This window comes from Saccopteryx bilineata, chromosome 2 (assembly GCF_036850765.1).
Source record: "Saccopteryx bilineata isolate mSacBil1 chromosome 2, mSacBil1_pri_phased_curated, whole genome shotgun sequence".
Taxonomy (NCBI): Eukaryota; Metazoa; Chordata; class Mammalia; order Chiroptera; family Emballonuridae; genus Saccopteryx; species Saccopteryx bilineata.
This window is the reverse complement of record NC_089491.1, coordinates 33,916,618-33,937,959: the sequence shown is the minus strand read 5'-3', so window position 1 is coordinate 33,937,959 and position 21,342 is coordinate 33,916,618. Positions and strand designations below refer to the sequence as shown.

The window sequence follows — 21,342 nt, the reverse complement described above, 5'->3', positions numbered from 1 at the left end:
TCACACAGCAGTTAGTGGCAGACCCAGGACTCAAACTCAGGTCTGTCTGTCACCAAAGCCCAAGGGTTACCTCTTACCTGTGGCTGCGAACTGGGAAAGGGCATCATACTCACCCAATCCAGGCCCCGGAAGGTCCTGAGACCACAGGGCCAGGCGGGAGGGCCAGACCGCTGTCTTTCTAAAAGCTACTCGGGGACTCCACTGTGTGGCCAGGGCTAGAATTTTCGCACCATGCTATACCACCTATTCAAATCTGAATCCTGACTCTAATCGCTTATTAGCATTATGGCCTAACTTCTCCAAGCCTCAGTTTTCTAATCTGTAAAGTGGGGATTATAGAGTATCTACCTCGTAGAGAATTCTAGTAAAGATGAAATGATTGGCAGAAAGCTCTCTGCACAGTGCTTGTCATGCAGCAAGCTGCTGATGTTTTGTTTCTTGTCATTCATTCATAGGTCATCCTTGGCTGGGGACTGAGAGATGAGTCTGTAAGGTCTATGCCCAGGAGCCCATATCTGGTCATATCAGAGAAGGAAGGGAACTACCCAGCAGAATAAAGTGACATGAGGGTGTTTGGATGGAGGGATGGGCAGTGACTGTGGGGACCAAGAGGTGTGCAAACTCTTCCCTCCCAGGCCACGAGGGAAGCCTGAAAGGCAGTGGGTTGTAATGGGCAGACCCATCAGGTCTTCAGTGCTGGCTCCTACCCTGGGTCCTGGAGTCTGTTACTTCCCCTCTCTGGGGCTTGATTCTCTCTTCTGTGAAATGATAGAATGCTTCCTGCCTTGCCTTCCTCCTGGAGGAGGGAACAGGTGAAGGGATGCTTTGGAAACCAGAGAGGGTGCTGGGTGGGTGCTTCCTGCTGGGGCTGTCCGCTCCTTCCAGCTGCTGAGCGGGGCAGCCAGCTGCAGGGCCCACACCTTGCCAGTCTCTGCCCACCTCCGGCTCTCTTCAAAACCATCCTTTTTTCTCAGTTTAGGCCAGAGGCTCAGAAAGTGAGAGAGAGAGAAAGAGAGAGGGAGGGGAGTGCACACAGTAAGTTCATTGAGCAGGAAAATTCCTATGCTATATATGAAAACCGGAAAAGGGAAGGAGGCGGTCTAAGTTTACATGTAGAAAAATGCTCTTCTGTAGTTCAGAAAAATGAGGGCTTTCATTGTTGGCAAGCCCAGGTCTCCCTTCTAAGTTGATCCAGGATTTTTTCCCTGGCAGAAAAACAGTTCTTTTTCTAAGAAATGCATTGGTGGTGGGTTTTTCTAAGAACCTCCTGCAGCTCTACTGGGTGCAGACGATCCCATGCAGCATGTATTCTGTTGGGTTCACTCTCCTTGGGGAGGGAGACAGGTAGAGCCTGGAGCCTTTGGGGACTCCAGCCTGGGTGTGGTGACGTTTCCTCCTGGGCAGAGCTGTGACATTTTCCTGGGCGCATCACTCTCCGCTCCTGGTCGGGCCGCCTTGTCCAAAGATGAGTGGGAAGCCTTGGGCTTGTCCTGATCCCTGTTGGAGTAATTTCTTCCAGGCTTGCAGCTGTGGGCTGAAGGAACCACAGCTGAGGGTGGTTAGAGAAATTGGAAAACAAAAGGGAGATGAGGAAGGTGCAAAATTGGAGACTCACAGAACCGGCAAGGTGCCTTTGGAGACCCTCTAGTCCAAGACTCTCATTTTACAGATGAGAAGCCCGTGCGGCTCAGAGAAGAGAGGGACTACTCACCATCAGACACTCAGCTGGTGGCAGAGAGTGCCCCAGGCCGGTCCTTTCCACTGCTCAGTGCGATATCTGAGAGACCGTTAGGCGGAAGTCGAGGCCGACTTGTGTGTGTCCCAGAGGGCAGAGCTGGGCCCAGCCAGGAAGGTGGGAGCTACAGGGAGTTCTGCTGAGCTCACCAGGAGGAAGAGCTCGGAAGACTTAGCACTGTGCCGCGGCGGTCAGGGTCGCTGTGGCGGGAGTGAGCTCCCAGCAGTGGAGATGTACCGGCATAACCCAGGTGGCCCTTCAGCGGGTGTGCAGCGGAGGACTCTCCTCTCCAGACGGTGAGCTGCTCTTGGTGCACTGAGTCTGGGGCTTGCTGAGCTCCCTCTTCCTGCCACTCCAGGGACATGAGAGAGAGGGAAGACACAGGCCCGGAGATCTGGTAGTGGTACACCCAGAGTCCCAGGGGCCATCTCCCTGAAGGGGGGATCCAAACGGAAGGGAGAAGATGCAAGAATGTCCCTCTCCCAGGCAAGACAGCCTGCGAAGGAGCAAGGAGAAGGGACACATGGGCCCTCTGAAGCTCCCAGCTCCTACTGCAGGCAGTGAACGAGGTGGTGGGGGCCTGGTCTCTCCCCAGCGACTGAGTGCAGGGAAGTCCTGGACAGAGCGCCCCGGCTGGGGTTCCCAGGGAAGTCAGCCCAACTTGACCCAATACCTTGGCCTGTTGGCTCCAGTGCTGGGCCGTAGCAACGGGGGGTCTTCTGGGCCTCCTGACCCTGCCCCCATTAAGAAGAGTACACCAGCCAGCTTGAAGCAGGCAGTGTCCCCGTTAAAGCTGACTGAAGTGTTCTGTGGGTCTTCACAACCACAGGTGGGAATGGGAAGTGTGGGAGGAGCACCTTTGTTTTCACAGGCATCTAGTGTAGGGAAAGGACAGAGGATGGGAGGCAGGCATCTGGGTTCTAGGATTCGAGTCCTGGCGTGGCCACAGCTCATCACTGCGTGCCCTCAGACCTGTCCCCCGGCCTCCATTCAGACCTCTGACTCTGATTCTGTTGTGGGGATCTCAGTCTCCTAGTTTCCCCAGGCGCAGGTAGTGTCCCTCCAAGCTGCAGGCAGAGGAGTCCTCCTTGTTTTGTGGAGGCGCAGTTCTCTGTATGGACGCCAGGGGCCGCTGCCGCGCACGATCCTGGAGCGTCCTCAGCCTTCCCGGTTTCGCTGCTGGCCTTAAATGTTAACAAGCGCGAGCACTGGGCATGGGTCCCAGATGTCATCTGTGAGATGAAGCTTTACAAAGCCAGATTACAGTCCCTTAGGAGGCAAGGCTCCAAGGTGCAGGCTAGCCCCTGGTACTCCTCAGGACCCCACAGAGGGAAGGGCTGAACCAGCCCATTTCACAGGAGAAGAAACTGAGGCCCAACCAGGGAGGAGAGGCGCCAGATGTTCTGGAGTCCATAGCTGAGAGGAGAAAAAGAAGGAGGTGTTTCAAGCAGTTATTCACCTCCTCTGGGCAGGGTCGCTGTCATCCATGGCAAAGGAAAACCTGAACCCTGCCCTCTTTGTTTCTTTATTGCTATAATTCTGTCCTAGTTTCCATAGAAACTGGCTTTGGACCCCTTGGGAGGAAAGTCGTACCCTGCTCAGATTTTCCCCTTCCCAGTCCATCTCTAAGCAGCCTGATTCCTTTCCCTGTGCCCTTGGGAGGGGCCGCCCCAGGGATGTGCTCTGGAGCCCAAATCAAAGGCTGAAGGGAACGAAGCCCAGTGGCAGCTGTCTGTCCCCTTTCCTCAGGCCACGTTGCTGAGCGCCTGCTCTGTGCCAAGCCCTGATGGGGTTACGCCTGTGGCTCTGTTGTAGGGCAGGGTGGGGCTCTGGGGTCTTGGGGTATAGCTGAGCCACCTTGGAAAGGTTCCTCTGTGAGAAGAGGGGGAAGGCTGTCATTAATGGAAGGAACAGCATTTGCATAGAGACAGGGAAGGGGGAGGATGAGGAGATGCAGCAGAGGTTGTCTTGAGTACCATTTCGGTTTCATCCTGAAGGTACTTGGGAGCCACCGAGGGTTTGGAACTTGTGAGTAGCATGAACAGGTAGGTGACTGCTGACTGAGACACCTGGATCATGAGCATCCTCCGAATCTGCGTCCTAGGTTCAGTGCCACAGCCTAGCACCACACAAGGCACGATGTGGGGCCTTACAAATGTTTTCAAATTCATGAACTGAAAGAGTATGTTGAAGAACCCTTATTGTAATAAGGTTACCTCTGTGCCTTAATGAAATGAGAGATGGAGACAGAGGTCAGATTTAGCCCCGGGAGGTGTTTGGAAGGCAGTGAAGAGACATAGACTAAGTCAGAGCGGATACGGCTCTGAGAGTCTATCTTGTCTGATTCCCTGATACACAGGTGGGGAAACTGAGGCCAGGGAGGGGGAGTAGTTTGCCCAAGAGCACAGATAGAGTCAATGGCAGAGCTGGGACTCCACTCAAGAGCCCTGCCTCTCCATGGCTGTGTGCGTCCTCTGGGGCCTCTTGGCCTGGGCACCCAGCATCGTGGAGATGGCAGGTGATGGATCTCCAGGCTGTGAGGTCCTGCTGGATGTGTGACCTCGAGCCTGACCCCACTAACCTTTACCAGAGCCTCCGTCTCTGTGCCTGGCACTTCCTGTGTGCTATGCATTTCAGGAATATTATTTTACTCAAGGTACACTATGTCCTATGAGATAGGTACTATTTATCAGGGGAGAAGTGTGGTGCCCTCCCATGAAGGGCCCTGAGGCGCCTGAGGCCAGAGTTCTGTGGTCAGCTCCCCATCAGCATGCCCCCTCCAGTCTGCCCCTCTAGGATGATAGGATATCTTCCCACCAGCTGCGCTCTCCACCCCTCTTCCTTTCCCACCCAGCACGGAGCCATTCCAGGACAAGCCCACGGACCAAACTGCTTTGGCTCCCTGTCTTCTCTCCCCTCCTCTTCCTGGTGGCTCTGTGAGCAATTGGCCATCCTGCCAGAGGCCAAGGGGACGTGAGCCAGCAGGCCCAGGTGCAGCCCTGAGCACAGGTCACTCCAGGTCAGGGGCTGCTCCCGCCACACTGCACCATGCCGAGACAATGTGCGTGGAGGGAGGTGGGGCTGCTGAAAGCAGGGCTGGGCTAACTTGGGCTTCCTCTAGACTGGCTTGGCTCCGTCTGTGGCTGACCCAGTGGAAACAAGACTTTGCAACTGGTGCCTGCATACTTGTCCTCTCTTGCATGTCTGAGGCCCAGGCGGCAGGGGTGTGGGAAGAGGCACCAGCTCCGGAGGCCTGTGATTCCAAGTCACCCCAAGGCAGAATCACCCCTCCCCTCTGTCCATCTGTGCTAAGAGGCTCCACCTGCTCCTTCCGGGCAGCGTCTCCTGGTGACGGAACTCTTTTCCTGACCATCCATCTCCCGTCTATTAAACAAGGAGGTTGGATAGATTTGTGATTTTTTTTTTTTTAAGGCAGAATCTGTCATCTGGGACTAAGAATTTCCAGAATTGCCACGTGGAAACCTGGGCTAACTACTTAAGCAGGCACCTGGGTGGGAACGATTCAGCCCTTTTCCCAGATCCTCCGAGTCCCCGCCCGTCCCTGGAGCCCTCTGGACACCACTTGAAAACAAATCGCTGGGCGGGAGGCTCTGGCCTGCTGACTCCCTGTGCAATCGCGTTCCCCAAAGCCGGAGGGTCCCCTGGGAAGGAGCTCCCCTCCTGCTCTCTGTGGGACGGAGGGAGAGGAGCTGCCAGGAAAACTGGTCCCTGGGTCAAAGGAAGAAGAGAGCAGGGCTGTCAGCAGGGTGCTCACAGTTTTGTTTTGTTTTTATCTTTAAACTGTGGAGAGGAGAAAAGAAATCTCAGTGGGGTGTTTGCTTTATTTCTGTTTCTTCTCACTCCCCCCCCTCCCCACGCAAAGACGGGCTACAGCTGAGTGAGGGGAGCAGGAAGAAAGGTTTGTAACGTCTACAGGGGAGGGAAGGAGTGAATGTCTTTACAAATATGTCAGCATCTGTACTGCCCACAAATTTAGAGGATATTTCCAAATAAATATGAAGCTATACAATATCCCCTGAGTTTTGTGAGCAGTGTATTTTCCACACCGTATACATGGTGTAAAAGTCAGAAAGTAGGAACGAGTGTCCAGTGATTCTCTGATCAGGCACCCGTGCCTGGAGACCTCCTCTGCTCCCAGTTTCTCTTTTATCCTTCCAGAGATATTTTGACCTCTATTTTAAATTATATTGTATGTATTTCTGTATTTAATATGTATTAATGTATGTCTTTCCAAATGATAATTATTTTATTCTGTACTGTTGTGTTTTTTTTTGTCATTTGTTTTACCTAGTAAATCTTGTGGATAACTTAATAACTAAGGAATCACACCTTTTTAAAGGTTGCATTGTATTTCACTGTGCAGATGAATCAAAAACATGTTATTTATTTAACCATTCCCAAAGATGGACATTTCGATACATCTTAAACCTGCTGCAATGAACAGTCTTGGGCTTGCTTTACAGTTCACCTGTGTTAACTTTAACTGTTAAAACAATTCAGAGAGTTGTAATTAGTGGATCAAAGAATGCGTGTGCACTTGTAATTTGGATAAATATTGACAAGGTGCCTCCCACAGATGTTACAGCAATTTCACTCCCCGCCCCCAGCATGGCATGAGATGGCCTGTTTCCTCAAACCCTTGCCAGCACCCTGTGTTATCCAATATTCTGATCTTTACCAAGCTGATAGGGAAAATGGTATATCTCTGCAGTCTTAACTTGTATTTCTCTCATTCTGAGTGAGGGTGACTGTCTTTTCCTGTCTTTAAGAGCCACTTTTATTTCTTTTGCAATGTGAAAAGAATTTCTTATTCTTTACCCATTTTTCTCTTGGGTTGTTCTCCTTCTGCTTACTCAAGTGCTGAGTGTGGCTGGGTAACTACTTTGTGGTCTATAATATATGTAGCAAATATTTCTGTCCAGTTTGGGGATTTTATTTTGCTATTTAGAGCTTTTAAAACTTCGATGTAGTTCAATTTAACCAGATTCATTAGTCATTTTATTTATGCCTTCTGGGGCAAAATTAATTTGTTTTAATGCATGTTGCAAACTAGAGAGAAAAAGCATTGCATTGAGAATCAGATCTGAGTTCACAGCCAGGAAACCTCTTCTGTCTTTTAACTTCACTTGTACCTTCTGTAAAATGAGATGGTTGGACTTCCTTCATTCATTCATCAGCACTGGGCTGGGTGCTGGGAACACAGAGATGAATGGTGTGGTCCTTGTCTTCATGGTCTAATGGCAAGAGAAACATCACCCAAGAGTGAAGTGCAGTGTGCTGGCGCTAAGGCAGAGGACCCAGTGTATGAGGGGACATCTAATACAGCCTCAGGAAGAGGAGGAGGAGAGTGTGGATGCAAGAGGTGAAACAAAGGATTTCAAGGGAGGTGAAGCCAGGGCTGAGTCTTGATGAAATATCTGGGCAGTGTGGGGTCGGACAGGATGGGTGACAGTGGGGAAAGCAATCAAGGTAGAGAAGGAGGACCCGCGACAGCATGAGGCACTGGAGGGACTATATTGGAGTGTGTTGAGGAATAGAAAATAAGGAAGAAACATCACTATAGTTGAAAAGCCCCATAGAGCTCTCCCAAATCACCCCTCTCTGCCTCCCCTAAATGTTAGCGGGAACATGCTGTTGGTGGGCATGGAAAATGGCACAGTTTCACCTTAAATGTTCTCACCACAAAAAAAGGAATGATAATTACCTGACATGGTGGAGGTGTTAGCTAAAGCTAAGGTGGAAATCCTATTACAATATATAAATGTATCAAATCAACACATTGCACACCTTAACAATCCACAATGTTACGTGCCAATTATGTCTCAGTTAAAAAAGGCAGAGTTGCTTCAGGTAACACTTCAGCAGTATTCAGTGAAGTTGTGGGTGTATATCCCCATATCAGCTAGTAATTCTAACCCTGATGGAGGAATTACCTGGACAGGTAACAATGAGGAGACATGTATAAGAAAGTCCATCACAGTAGTGTTTGTAAAATATATGATGGAGACCTCACTTTCCATCAACAGAAAGGTAAACCACCCTGGCCAGTTGGCTCAGTGATAGAGCATCAATCCACCATGTGGATGTCCCAGGTTCAATTTCTCAGTCAGGGCACACAGGAGAAGCAACCATTTGCTTCTCTACCCCTGCCCTTTCTCTCTCTCTCTCTCTCTCTCTCTCTCTCTTCTCCTCCTGCAGCCATGGCTCGATTGGTTCAAGCACATTAGCCCTGGGTGCTGAGGATGGTTCCCAGGAGCCATAGTCTCAGGTGCTAAAAATGGCTCAGTTGCAAGCATGGCCCCAGATAGGCAGAGCATCAGCTCCAAATGGGGGTTGCCAGGTGGATCCTGGCATGGGTGCATGCGGGAGTCTATCTCCCCTCCTCTCACTTGGAAAAGAAGAAAGAAAAAAAAAAAAAAAAGAAAGATGAACCAATCCATCTTGGCATATTTGTACCATAGAGTTCAGCTGTAAGGATATAAGACACAGAGCCACATGCATCAACAAAGATACATCTCAAAAATGCAGTGTTGACTAGTGAATAAAAGTTCCAGGAGAACACAGGCAGCTTGCCAGCATTTCTGTGAGGTTCAGACACATGCACAGTGGTCCCACAGTGTGTTAGAGATACATCCTCATGTAGTGAACGTATAGAGACACACATGGGCTTGTTAAACACCATGTGCCTTGAGTGGCTGCCTGGGGCGGGAGGCGGTGCAGGGGAAGAGGAGTAGAGCGTCACGAGAGCTTCAGCTGAACTGACATTGTCGTTCAGGTAGAGGTTTTATCAGGTGACCTCTGAGAGTCCTTTCTCGTTTCCAAGCAGAGCAGAATATATGTGTAAAGCATGGCCTCTCTCTCCTTCCCTGCAGAATCGACTTCCCAGGGCCACCTGGACCTCACGGAGCTTATCGGTGTCCCGCTGCCCTCATCCGTGTCCTTTGTCACAGGCTATGGTGGCTTCCCAGCTTACAGCTTCGGGCCTGGTGCTGTCGTGGGCCGCCCGGCCAGGACCCTCATCCCTTCCACCTTCTTTTGGGACTTTGCCATCAGTGTCACCGTGAAGCCCAACAGTGACCGAGGGGGCGTGCTCTTTGCCATCATGGATGCCCACCAGACGGTCATCTTCCTGGGCCTGCGGCTCTCGGGCGTGGAAGATGGCCACCAGCGGGTCATCCTCTACTACACGGAGCCCGGCTCCCATGTGTCCCGTGAGGCTGCTGCCTTCTCCGTGCCCGTGATGACCCACAGGTGGAACCGTTTTGCCGTGATTGTCCAGGGCGAGGAAGTGACCCTCGTGGTGGACTGCGAGGAGCACGGCCACATCCCCTTTCGGCGGTCCTCCCAGGCCTTGGCTTTCCAGCCCGACGCAGGGCTCTTCGTGGGCAACGCGGGAGGCATGAAGCTGGAGAAATTCACTGTGAGTCCAAGCCCTGTGGATTGGGGAGGCCACTGGACACCATGCAACAAACATGAACCACTATACTTCTCATTTTAAACTTCGGTCCTCAGAGAAGCATGCACACGTGGTGGGGGAAACGCCAGGCCTGGAACCTGAAACCTAGATTGCAGCTGTGCGTTTTAGTGTAGCTCAGTAGTTTAGACAGTACCCGGGTCCTCTGGTCCTCTCTCTGTTTTCTTACTTGATGTGAGGAGAAGAAAACCCACGCCATGGGGCTGTCGAGTCAAGCGCGATGGCCTTTGTGAAAGCGCTTGGGTCACCTGCAGGCCTTACAGAGATCAGGGTTGGGGAGATCTCGCTGTGATTTCCGTCTTTGGATGGGGCGGCAGTAATTTCTGCAGACGTGCACTGAACTGGACATCTGAACAAGCGAGTTTCTCCCTCTGCTTTGGGACCGTGTGCCCTGAGGGGGGAAAAAATCAGAAAACTGACTTTACTGTCAGAAAGGGCTTTTAAGAAGATGAAGCCATTCTAAAGAAAACCCCTAGGTTATTGTGACTATCCGTCTGGTCAGCACCCGTACTGACTTTGGGCTTACTGATACAAGGCGGTACGGGGGGAGGGGGCGAGTTTGGGTTTCTTTGTAGCGCGCTGGGAGACTGGGAATTGTAAAGTTAAAATCCAGTTCACAATTTGAAACGCTCAGTCTGGGTAGGTGGTGGAGAATGGTTGTCAGGTGCGGACAGCGGCAGGAAGAGGGGAGGAAGGGAGGGAGGGAGGCCGGCCGGCCGGCCGACAGCTCTTCTTGGGAAGAGGCCTTACTGGCCGAGAAGCTTCCAGCTCCCGGGGAAAGTACGCCCTGGAGAGGGGAGATGTACGTGTCAGGGCCTGCTTTTGACCCGAGGGGACCTGGGGAGCTGCTGTGGTCGTCTGTGCTTTGAAGACCGTGATCCCCAACAGGCTCTCTAGCTAGTGGGGCTCAAATTACACTGGCTCAGCAGAGTGCCCCCTAAGCAGAGAGGGCCAAGAAGTGGCTTGGTTTTTGTGCCCCGGCCAACAGGCAGCACGTTCATGCACTGTCCTGTCCCTGGTTATTCTCTGTTACGAAAACAATCGTGTTTCCACTGGTGATTGCGCTGTAGGTGTGCGGGCAGCGGCTTCTGACCCCTGTGCTCTTTCTTCCCCAGGGCTCCATCCAGCAGCTCACCATCCACCCGGACCCCAGGACTCCGGAGGAGCTGTGCGAAGCCGAAGAGTCCTCGGTGAGCCCCCGTCCCCTCATGCCACCGCACCCCCAAGTGGGCCCTGCGGTGCCCACAGCCCATCTGCCAGGGGAGGGCTGGGCGCCCGAGCGGTTCTTCATCCCCAACGTCATGGAGCCTCTGAAACCTCTCATCTTGGCAAGTGCTGTCTCAAGTCCTATTTTGGGCTTTATTTTATTATTTTTAAGAGCCCCAGACATCTCTTTGGTGTGTGTGTTGGGGGAGGGGGTTGTGTTTCTTTTATGGTGTTGGGTTTTTCCGCAGCTGTGGCAGTCAGTGGCCTGGTTTCCAGACTTCCTGCTAGGAAAGGGTGTCAGGATTCTAAAATCGAAGCTCAAACTCTAAGACATCCTGGGTGTCAATTTCTATAAAAAAATGAACCTAAATTTAGCGTTTATACTTGGCGAATGGATCACTTCTTGAGTTGGAAGTGGGGTGGTAGGCCGGGGGAACAAAGATGAGTCGTTTTCCCCTTCCTCCCTCTGTTTCTTCTTCCCGGCCTTCACGATTTACTGAGCACCTGCTGTGTGACAGGCCTGGGGACACGCCACAGATAAAGGGATAAACGGGGAACATTCTCCATCCTCAGGCTGCTCTCACCGCACTTACACACCCAGATCCAGTGACTGGTCCACACACCCAGACTCTCAGGATGAGTTGGGTCGGGTCAGGTTGAGGTGGGGCTAGAATCAGGCCGGGAGGAGTCAGTGCCTGACCACCTACAAGCCAGTGTTGGTCAGAGGAAGAGGAAAAGGCCTTTGGGGCCGAAGCCCTAGCTTGATGCAGGAAGTCAGAGGCACACATAGTGAGGCCTGGCCCTAGAACGTGTTTCTCTTTGAGTGGTATCAACCCCAAAACAAAACATAATATAATTTCATTCACATAATAAAAACTGCTGCCGATGTAGTTGGAAAGCCTTCCGAGGCAGGGTTTGTGTGTAAGAGCGTTTGCACTCTTTGAAGCCACCATCCAGACCTGGCACTGGTGTGATGCTGAGAGGACAGACACCTCAAGTGTGTCTGTCCCTTCCTCTCTGCACCGTTGTGAATACTGGGAAAGTAGAAGCAACCCTAGAGTCCACGAGGAAGGGATGGTTTGCAAAAGCAGGACACATGTCCTTTGATTGCCATTCAGTGGCTAATTGTGAAGATTAGGTAGCAGAGGGAAGTCATCCGTACAACGTAACTGTTCCCAACAGTAAAATTCTGGTGACAGTCATGCAAAGATGGTGAGTGCCTTTTGACAGAGATCAAAGGGAGCCTGGACAGAATGCAAGTAGCTATGTTAGAGAGACGGTGAACTGATTGTCGTTTTTTTCACAATAAAATGTGGAAGGAAACAGAGGAAGAACCAAGCATGTGCACCATTTCCCTCTCCAAGTGTCTCACCCTGACACACACGTTCCTCCACTGGAGGCCGTTGCTCTGACTTCCCCGGTTGGAGATGGCTCCCCCTCCACCTGGCACCCTTTGCCTCACACAGGCGTCAGGAGAGGCCAGCGGGCTGCAGGAGACAGGAGGAGTCGCTGAGATCTTAGAAGCTGACACCTACACTCAAGTCCCGGTGAGTTTTGGGGGGCTCGCCATGCCATCTTGGTCAGATTTTAGGGGACTGAGAGTTACTGGAGAGTGTCCAGAGCCCCGGGTCTAACGTCTCTGTTCCCAGATCTGTGACTTTAATCATCAGCTTATCTGACGAGGGCAAGAAATGGCATTTTGCAAAATCCCCAGTGCATGGGGACACCAGTTACCTGAGTGCCACCCTGTGCCCTGGCCAGGAGAAGATTGTCCAGAGGCAACATTGTGCTCTGTGACCTTGGGTAACTTGTGTAGCCTCTCTGAGCCTTAGCTCCTCCTCTGTAAAACAGTAATCGGAGTCCTATCTCATAGGGCTGTTGAGAGGGTTAGATGAGATGGTGCAGGGGCAGGTCTCAGGCTCATGCCTGGCCTGAGGGATGTGGTGCTGAGTGGTGGCTGCTGTAATGTTTGTTTAGGACTCTGGCTATGAGAAAGAAGTCAGGGTCCCTACTCCTACAAGTTGCCAAGTCCTCCCAGGGGCTCACTTTTGGCCCCATGGGATAGTCAGCCACCCTCCCAGTGGCCCAGGCCTTCTCCCTCCTGGAGATGTATCCTGTGTTCAGACACGGAGTGATGTTGGTAGCACCGAGTCAGACTGTGGAGACACCGAAGAGCCCGTATTCATGACAACAGCCAGCAGTGTCTGAGTCACACACACAGAAGCCCCAGCAGTCTCCACAGCTGGCTGGCTCACTCTGTCAAGTCATCTCTGTCAGAAGAGCAGAGAGATGGAAATAAGGCAGAGGCTATAAATTGTAGGCCACAGAGGTGGGGGTGGGGAAGGACGGGACCATAGTTGGTTAATGCTAGAGGGACTTAATGGTCATCTCTTTCTGTACAAAGGTATATAAAGGTGCCCTTTGTACAGATGAGCAAGCTGAGGCCCAGTGAGGGAAAGAAACTGGCTCTAGGGGACCTGGCAGAGCTGGGCTATGCCAGAGCCCCTGATGTCCCCTCCAAGGTTCAGGCCCTGACTCTAAGCTGCTGGCCTGGCTGATAATTGCAGAAGTCCATCCCCAGGACTGCAGCCAGTTCTTGGGCAGCGTGAATGGAGGCAGCTAAGGATCCAAACTGGCCACCTCAGCTGTGACTGCCCTGAGCAGTGGTGCAGTCCTGCTCACCAGCCCTTGGCCACTCCATCAGCGTGTCTAGGGCAAAGAGTGGCGGTCACTTGGACTTTTCAGCCTGATGCTCCCCCCCCCCTCCGCCCAGCATACCAGTTCACATCTAGGAGTAAGGCTGACTCAGCAGAGATGCCATTGACCAAGGTGGCCCTGGGAGAGGGACGGGAAGGGACAGTAGGGTTTGAAGGTGTGAGATGATCACAAGGGCGGGCTGGTCAGGGAGGGCTTTCTGATGGAGGGGGCACTGGAGCTGGGCAGCTTTGGACAGAAGTAGAGTAATGGCAGGGGAGGGAAGAGGACTGGATTTCTATACACCCAGTACGTGGCTCTTCCTTTGTATATAGGCCTTAATTTAATCCTTGCAACAACGCTGCAAGGCAGGTAGATGCTCAGAAGGACAGGGTGGCTTTGCCAGGGACACCCGGTCATGGAGTTGGGACCCTAGCCTGGCCTCCTCTCCCGGGCCAGGGCACTGCAGTGCAGGGCAGGTGTGGGTGTGCGTTGCAGCCGGGAATGGGTATGGAGTAAATCCCCGAAGTGTCTGGAGCAGTGGGAAAGTGACCGATGGACTTGGTGGCCTCTGGGACGCCCAGACACTTTCCTTCCTAGATTCCCCAGCCCCGCTCTCCTCAGTGGCTTGAAGAGAACGGGTATAGATCGGGAGTCCTACCAAGTGTGAGTCCAACCCTGCCACTTACTGGCTATGGACCAAGAGCCAGCAACTTCAGCTCCCAGAGTCTCAGTTTCCTGCTTGGTTAGGAAGGAGCAGGCCACTTCATGGGGTCAGTGAGGGAGTCGGATGAATAGACCCCCCTGGGAAACTCGTGGGCCGGTCCTGACACATGCAGCTCTCCGTGAACATTTGTCTGTAGTTGTTACTATCGGCCATAGGTTCTTGTGAGGATTAAGGTGATGTGTTAGAGTGCCGGTTTCTCTTGGGACCCGCTCCCCAGGCCAGAACCTCGTGGCTGCCCTCAGTCCTTAGGAGAGCCCCCCTCCCACCTCATCTCTGGGCCTGGTGGTCCTGGAGCTGTGGGCCCCGAGGCTAATTTATCATCTAGATGGCAGAATCCCTCCGCAAGGTCCCGCAGAGCGCTGCCTCCCTCCAGCCACGTTTTCCCAGTGTTTCCCGGAGGGTACACGGAGGTAGAAGAGACGTTTTCCCGGTGTTTCCGGAGGGTACACGGAGGTGGAGGAGACGTTTTCCCGGTGTTCCCGGAGGGTACACGGAGGTGGAGGGTACGTTTTCCCAGTGTTTCCCGGAGGGTACACGGAGGTGGAGGGGACGTTCTCCCAGTGTTTCCGGAGGGTACATGGAGGTGGAGGAGACGTTTCCCCGGTGTTTCCCGGAGGGTACACGGAGGTGGAGGGGACGTTTTCCCGGTGTTTCCGGAGGGTACACGGAGGTGGAGGAGACGTTTTCCCGGTGTTTCCCCGAGGGTACACGGAGGTGGAGGAGACGCTTTCCCGGTGTTTCCCGGAGGGTACACGGAGGTGGAGGAGACGTTCTCCCGGGGTTTCCCGGAGGGTACACGGAGGTGGAGGGGACGTTTTCCCGGTGTTTCCTGGGGGTACACGGAGGTGGAGGAGGCGTTTTCCCGGTGTTTCCCGGAGGGTACACGGAGGTGGAGGGGACGTTTTCCCGGTGTTTCCGAAGGGTACACGGAGGTGGAGGAGACGTTTCCCCGTTTCCCCGGTCTTTCCCGGAGGGTACACGGAGGTGGAGGGGACGTTTTCCCGGTGTTCCCGGAGGGTACACGGAGGTGGAGGGGACGTTTTCCCGGTGTTTCCCGGAGGGTACACGGAGGTGGAGGAGACGTTTCCCCGTTTCCCCGGTCTTTCCCGGAGGGTACACGGAGGTGGAGGGGACGTTTTCCCGGTGTTCCCGGAGGGTACACGGAGGTGGAGGGGACATTTTCCCGGTGTTTCCCGGAGGGTACACGGAGGTGGAGGGGACGTTCTCCCGGTGTTTCCCGGAGGGTACACGGAGGTGGAGGGGACGTTCTCCCGGTGTTTCCGGAGGGTACACGGAGGTGGAGGGGACGTTTTCCCGGTGTTTCCCGGAGGGTACACGGAGGTGGAGGGGACGTTTTCCCGGTGTTTCCTGGAGGGTACACGGAGGTGGAGGGGACGTTCTCCCGGTGTTTCCGGAGGGTACACGGAGGTGGAGGAGACGTTCTCCCGGTGTTTCCGGAGGGTACACGGAGGTGGAGGGGACGTTTTCCCGGTGTTTCCCGGAGGGTACACGGAGGTGGAGGAGAGTGTAGAGTTTTGGCGGAGGCTGTCGAGCAAGGACGCGGCAGGGCCAGGTCCCCCGGGGTGGAGTGGGGGAACCAGGGCGCCCTCAGTTATGTCACCCCAGAGCTGAGACTTCCCCTTGCACCGTCTCCTGGAGAGGCTCCATGGCTGCCCTCCCCGGGGGAATTTCCCACCCCTCCACGTCGGGGGAATTTCCCTCTCACTCTCAGACGTTCCCCTCCCTCTCCGTCTGGCTTCTCTCTTGGAATGAATGTTACTTCCCTGTCCTCACCCTTTCCAGCTGCCACCCTGCAAGACACAAGTCATGACCAGCAGACTGAGTCATGGGCTGCAAGAGCCAGCCCGTCCTCACCTCCTTCCCGTTTAGGGTGGGAGTCCCTGCTACCCGACTCTCCCCCTGCCCCGTCAGCTTCTGCTGACCCACCCTCCCATTTCTGGAAAGTGCTACCTTATGCTCCAATACAATTAATATCCCTACAGTTCTCAGCCCTGGCTGTGCATCACAGTTGTGTGTGTTGGGGGGGGGGGTAATGAGAGGGGGTCTTTAAAAAAAAAAGGTCCCTTCCCGGGCTGCATAACGGATAATCAGACTCAGTAGGTCTGGATTGAGGTCCAAGAATCTGTACTTACTGAAAGCTTTCCAGGTGATTCTGACCCACAGCCAGGATCTCTCTTCCAGCCACACCTAAATTCTCCCAGTTCCCCAAACACGCCCCACACTTTCACCCCTCATCCATGCCTTCACTGCTGGGTTCTGTTTGCAAAGAGGGCCCTTTCCTGCCCCCCTCTCTGCCTGGCCAATTCTCGCTTACCCTGGGATCCAGTCCACAGCCTTGCTGGAGGCCATTGCCAACTTCCTTCCCCGCACTTGGCTCTCACTTCTGCTATCCCACGTGTCACTTTCAATCACAGTTGTGTCTGGGTCTGGGTCTGGGTCTCCCCATAGTTCAGCTATTTAAGGACAGCCACCCTGTCTTATTTATTCATTTCCATATCCCCAGGGATTAGACAAGGGCCCGGTACATAGTAGGGCCTCAGGAAATATGTGTTTGCTCATATCACCACACTTTTAATAAAAGCCTTAAGACTCCACATTCCTGTTTTGTCACAGACCATGCTGGTTTTCCATCCACACTAACCCCTAAAAACCAACAGCTGCCTATTGGGGAAAGACACCTGACCTTGAGCACCTAGAGCCAGCTCACCAGGCTCATGCTCTGCCCTTGAACCCAGACTTGTGGCTGCCTTGTTGGGAGTTTTCCTCAAGAGGTTTTTGGTCGGCAGATTGGAATCAGTGATTTCCTTTAATAAAGGTTGATAACCTTTGCCACCTTGAATTACAGAGCTCAGCCCACCTCTCCTCGCTGTCCTGCGTTTCCTGCACCCTCACCTGCCCTACCTGCCTCGCCTTGAAGCCCAAGTCCCTTATAAAGCCACCAGCAGCCTTGCTCCAGGCTAGGACTTCTCGAGACCCTCAGGGAGCCCTAGGGAAGTGGCCGTCTGGCAGGAGCCTGGCAGGAAGTGGAGAGGAACGGCCTGTGACAGGGTCCTTACACCCCTGCTAGGTCACCATGCAGCTGGGGAGAAATGGGGAAGTCCTAATGGTCTTTGCAGCCTCTCCTGGGGTGGTCCCTGCCCGCTGCCCCCACAGTACCACCCCGGTTCCTGCCTCCCTGGGCTCCTTCACTGCAGCCTGCTGGTATCCTGGTCTACCCTCAGCTCCCCAAACCCACGCTCTCATTGGTACTAGGGTGAACTCCCCAAAGTATACACCTGCCCACTCCACTCCCCCACTTCATACCCCACAGATACCCCAGATCAAAAGCCAGACTTCTCACTAAAGAAGCAGCCCCCTCCCTCCACCTCCTGGCTCTGGCCCCCTCTCCCTGCTTCCGTCCAGGAACCCTTGCCAAACACAGGCGGTCAGATCCTGACAGTGCCCTGTCCTTTTCCACTTCAACACCTCCCTCCATCCTTATTTTCTGAAACTCTGTTCATTCCTCAAGGCCCAACTCCTTGAAGCCTTCCCTCTCCCACCTCCACCCTGAAGATTTTACGAGACAATAAGCTATATCTTTTTTTTTTTTTGGTACATATATATGATATTATATTTTCATTATTAAAAAAACTACAACTGCAGATAAACAAAAAGATAAAAACAGCCATCTTTAAAGCCAATACCCAGGAAAATCACTATTGAGCTGTTGTTCTTTCTCAAACTTGAGAATTCTAGTGGTGTTGATGACAGCTCCCATTGATGGGCTCATATGAGGGCCCTGTGCTGAGCATGCCCATGCACCTTGTACCCTGTAAGTAGTTATCAGTCGCCCCATGTCACAGAGGAGGAAGCTGAGGCTCAGGGAGGTTATATAACTTACCCAGCATAACAAAGCTAATGAATGGAGAGCTGAGATCTGATCCAAGATTGATTGTAAGCACTGAACCATTAAATCCTAAATTCTGATGGACCAGAGAGTCAGTGTTCATATACTAGATTCTGCCGTTAAGGAAATAATTTTCTGTTACTAGTCAGGCTAGGTAAGTGATAGCTGAAGACACACATTAACCCTGAAATCTTAATGTCTCAGTTGTTTCCCATTCACGTCACAGGTCTGACACTGCTCAGCGGGGCCCTTTCATTCACCCACCAGCCCCCTGAGCTCAGAAAGTGAGGGGACTATTTGAACACTGGCAAGCCCTGGGTCTCAGGAGCTGCTTGCCACCTGAGCCTGGGGCTGAGGATGTTGTCATGACCGTTGCTGCCCTGCCCACCCAAGCCCCACATCCCCAGTCAGGACTTCAGCCTAGCTCTCTGAACTCAGTGTTTCCAGTTGCTGGTAATCAAGTTGGCTGAGATATTGACTGGCTCTGGAAAAGCTAACAGAAGCTGAAGTGTCCTACCAAGGAACCCAGACCCGTCTTTTGCTCTCAGAGGCATTAGTGACCAGTGCACATCTGGGATTGGGTTTATACAGTGTTTTCTGAGTGCAGCCTGCATCACTCATTTTTGTATTCATTTATTCATTCATTCCATTGTCTAACAGATCTTTATGGGAGCACCAGCTCCATCCTGGCCTGGAATACAGGCGTGTGGTCTCTGTGCTCAGGGAGCTTCAGCCGAGTTCAGCAGAGTCTCGCTGTAAACTGAACAGAGTTAAATTACCCCTCCACGCACCTCTTTCAGGCCCTGGCAGGTTCGGTGACTGCCCAGGTACACAACACGCAGGTCTAGGCTTTCTTCCGGGTTTATTCAGCACTTTGTGGATATCTGTATTATTTTCTCCAGTGACATTCGCAGCCAATTATTTTTTCTGCTTTCCTGCCAAGTAAATCCCTTTGGGTCTCATTTTTTTTCTCCCTTCAGCCTAAAGTGGAAGTTGAACCTATAAACACACCTCCAACTCCATCCCCTCTCTCTGAAGATACGGAACTTTCTGGTGAGCCTGTGCCTGAGGGGAACCCGGAAAACACCAACCTGAGTGCCATCCTGCACGGTAGCCCCGAGCAAGGCAAGTCCTGGGTGCACCTTCCTGCACGGTGGTGTTTAATTGAGTGATGACTGTGTGTCCAGCCTGGGTGACGTGTGGACTGTAGAGCATCTCATTTAAACGTGTGCATTTGACAAACAGGGTGGGGAAGTCGAGTCACCCAGCAGAGGCTCTGTGGCTTGTAAATGGCAGAGCTGGCTTTTAATCTTAGGTAGCTGAACTTTCAGTCCCCAGACCCCACCCCTCCACAGGGACCTGGGGTTTAACAGAAAAGTCTGCAACAATTGTTGCTGCTTATTAAATACCTACTGTGTGCCAAGTGTTTACATACTTTATTGCCAAGCCCAACCACATGTCTCCTCGTTGCTATTATTAGGCAGCATTTTACAATTGGAAAAATCAGTGCTTGGAAAGGTAAGTGACATACCCACAGTCACACAGCTAGTGATTCCAGAATCCCCACTCTTCCCAGCTTCGGCCACAGATGCCCCAATTCTCAGAGGCTCAGGCCATCTAAACTCCAGTGTGGCACATGTGGGAAACTAATTGATGACCAGCGAGGTGCAGGCAGGCACCCAGGAGGTCAGTGGCAGGCCCTGGGGGCAGTCTGGCCTCTTGGCTCCCCACCCGGGGCTTTGGTCCCTGCCCAACTATACAGAGGAACATTGGCAAAAACTCAAGATCTGACATGATCTCCCAGGCAGCAACTTGACACGTGCCCACAGCCTGAGATCGGCCTGCATTTTCTGCCCTTTATCAGAGGGATAGCCTTTTCAGGCTAAAGTTATAGCCAACGCCAGAGCACTGAGATTTAGGTCCAGGTCTAATAATGACCCAGATGCCCACAATAAGGGACTGGTTGAGCAAATTGTATTTTATTCACATGTGGTTCTGACATTGGTGATGACATTGGAGAAGATTTAATGACCCGGGGACAGGCTCATGGTGTGCTCCATGAAAAAAGCACCTTTCAAAACTACATGTGTACTGTGACCCTCATTGTGAATGTGTGTTATTTATACTTATAGCTAGCCGTTAGAACAATGTGTATGGGCATGCATGTGTGTGTGCGCTAATATACAACAAAATGCCTATGAGTAATGCATTCTGGGTAGTAAGATTACGGGTGGCTTTTGTTTTCTTTTTTTTTCTGTAGTTTACATGTCTTTTACAATTTTATGTATCATTGTCCTTTTTACTCCTGCCATCAGTCACTGAATGTTATTTTAATAACTAAACTTAGGAAGTCTGTGGGTGAGAAAAGGTATGCAAAACTGAATAGGGAAAGAAATTGTATGATCATAAAGTCATAACACAGCCAGGGAGCCAGGGTGTTGCTGTGGAAAGACTGTGGGGCTGGAGGCGCAGACAGTTTGGACGGAAGCCCTGCTCAGTCACCTATGTGCTGTTGGGCCAAGGGCAAGTTGGCACACTTTTCCAGGCTTTAGATTTTTTAATTGTCCACTGGGAGTGTTCACAATGCTCTGCGTGGATGCAAGGACGTGGAAGTGGGTTATGAATTGCAATGCTGTTTTCCTGGGAATTGGGACTTCTGAGGATGGGCAAGGAGGGGGCGGACACTGCAGGGGGGGGGGTCCCTCCTAGACTAAGGGGCGAGTTCAAAGAAGGTGGCAGCCAAATGCTGTCAGGGACCCAGATCCAAGGTCAACTTGCCTGTTCCATGGGATCAGCCAGACTCCTTCTCTGGCAAACAAAAGGTCAAACGAAAACAGCGGAGCAGGCTGAAAGGTTCCCATTCTTCTTCGCGGGTGCAAAGTCCAGATGGTGAGGGAAACGAGGGGCAGCCACCTAACAGTTTTATTCAAGTTCCCTGACATCATGTTGTTCCAGGACACATGCTACCCCCACCCCCATCTTCCAAGGGGTGGGGACTCAGAGGCCTGGAGTCTGATCAGCTGCTTGCACAGTACCCCCCGGTGGCCAAAGCAGGAATGATGCAAGAGAGTGATGGGATGTGTGTGGGAAGGGTCCCTTGAATAATGCAGCCCCCCACCCACCCACACAGTGTTCACATTGGGAGGCAGGCATGAACACAACATATGTGGAAATATCTGGGCATGGAGACAGGTTGACTGGCTTCAAAGGCCTCTCCCAAACACTCGCTCTCTGTGGGACCTGCTTCTCCTCTGTGGAACGAGATTAATAAATAGTGAGGTGCTCCTGTGCAGATCAGAGAAGGACACACCGTGCAGTGATTGTGGGGAGACTGAAAATGTGGGGTTCTATCCTGCTCTGCCCACCAGCTGCGAGGTGGTAGGTGGGTCTTGGTGGGTCAGATGGTCTCACGGGAAGATCAAGTGAGGGAAGGCGTGCGACATGCTTCATTCGGCTGGGGCCTCATCTGTGACAGACATGTACAGTATTCATGTTAGTATAATTTCCTTTGCTTTAGGACTCCATGTGTTGTTGTTTGTTTGTTTTGTTTTTGGTTTTGGTTTTTTTTGTATTTTTCT

At 52.4% G+C, this 21,342-nt stretch overlaps 1 protein-coding gene across 1 annotated transcript in view; it reads left to right on the top strand.

Annotated features, from left to right (window-relative positions):
• The window catches only part of COL15A1 (collagen type XV alpha 1 chain), a 104,910-nt gene that overhangs the window by 27,972 nt on the left and 55,596 nt on the right, over positions 1 to 21,342 (top strand). The window contains exons 3-7 of the mRNA XM_066256660.1: positions 8,629 to 9,176; positions 10,346 to 10,420; positions 11,903 to 11,977; positions 12,851 to 12,859; positions 18,745 to 18,889. Of these exons, the coding sequence (XP_066112757.1) occupies positions 8,629 to 9,176; positions 10,346 to 10,420; positions 11,903 to 11,977; positions 12,851 to 12,859; positions 18,745 to 18,889 (852 nt within the window). The remainder of the gene's footprint in view (positions 1 to 8,628; positions 9,177 to 10,345; positions 10,421 to 11,902; positions 11,978 to 12,850; positions 12,860 to 18,744; positions 18,890 to 21,342) is intronic.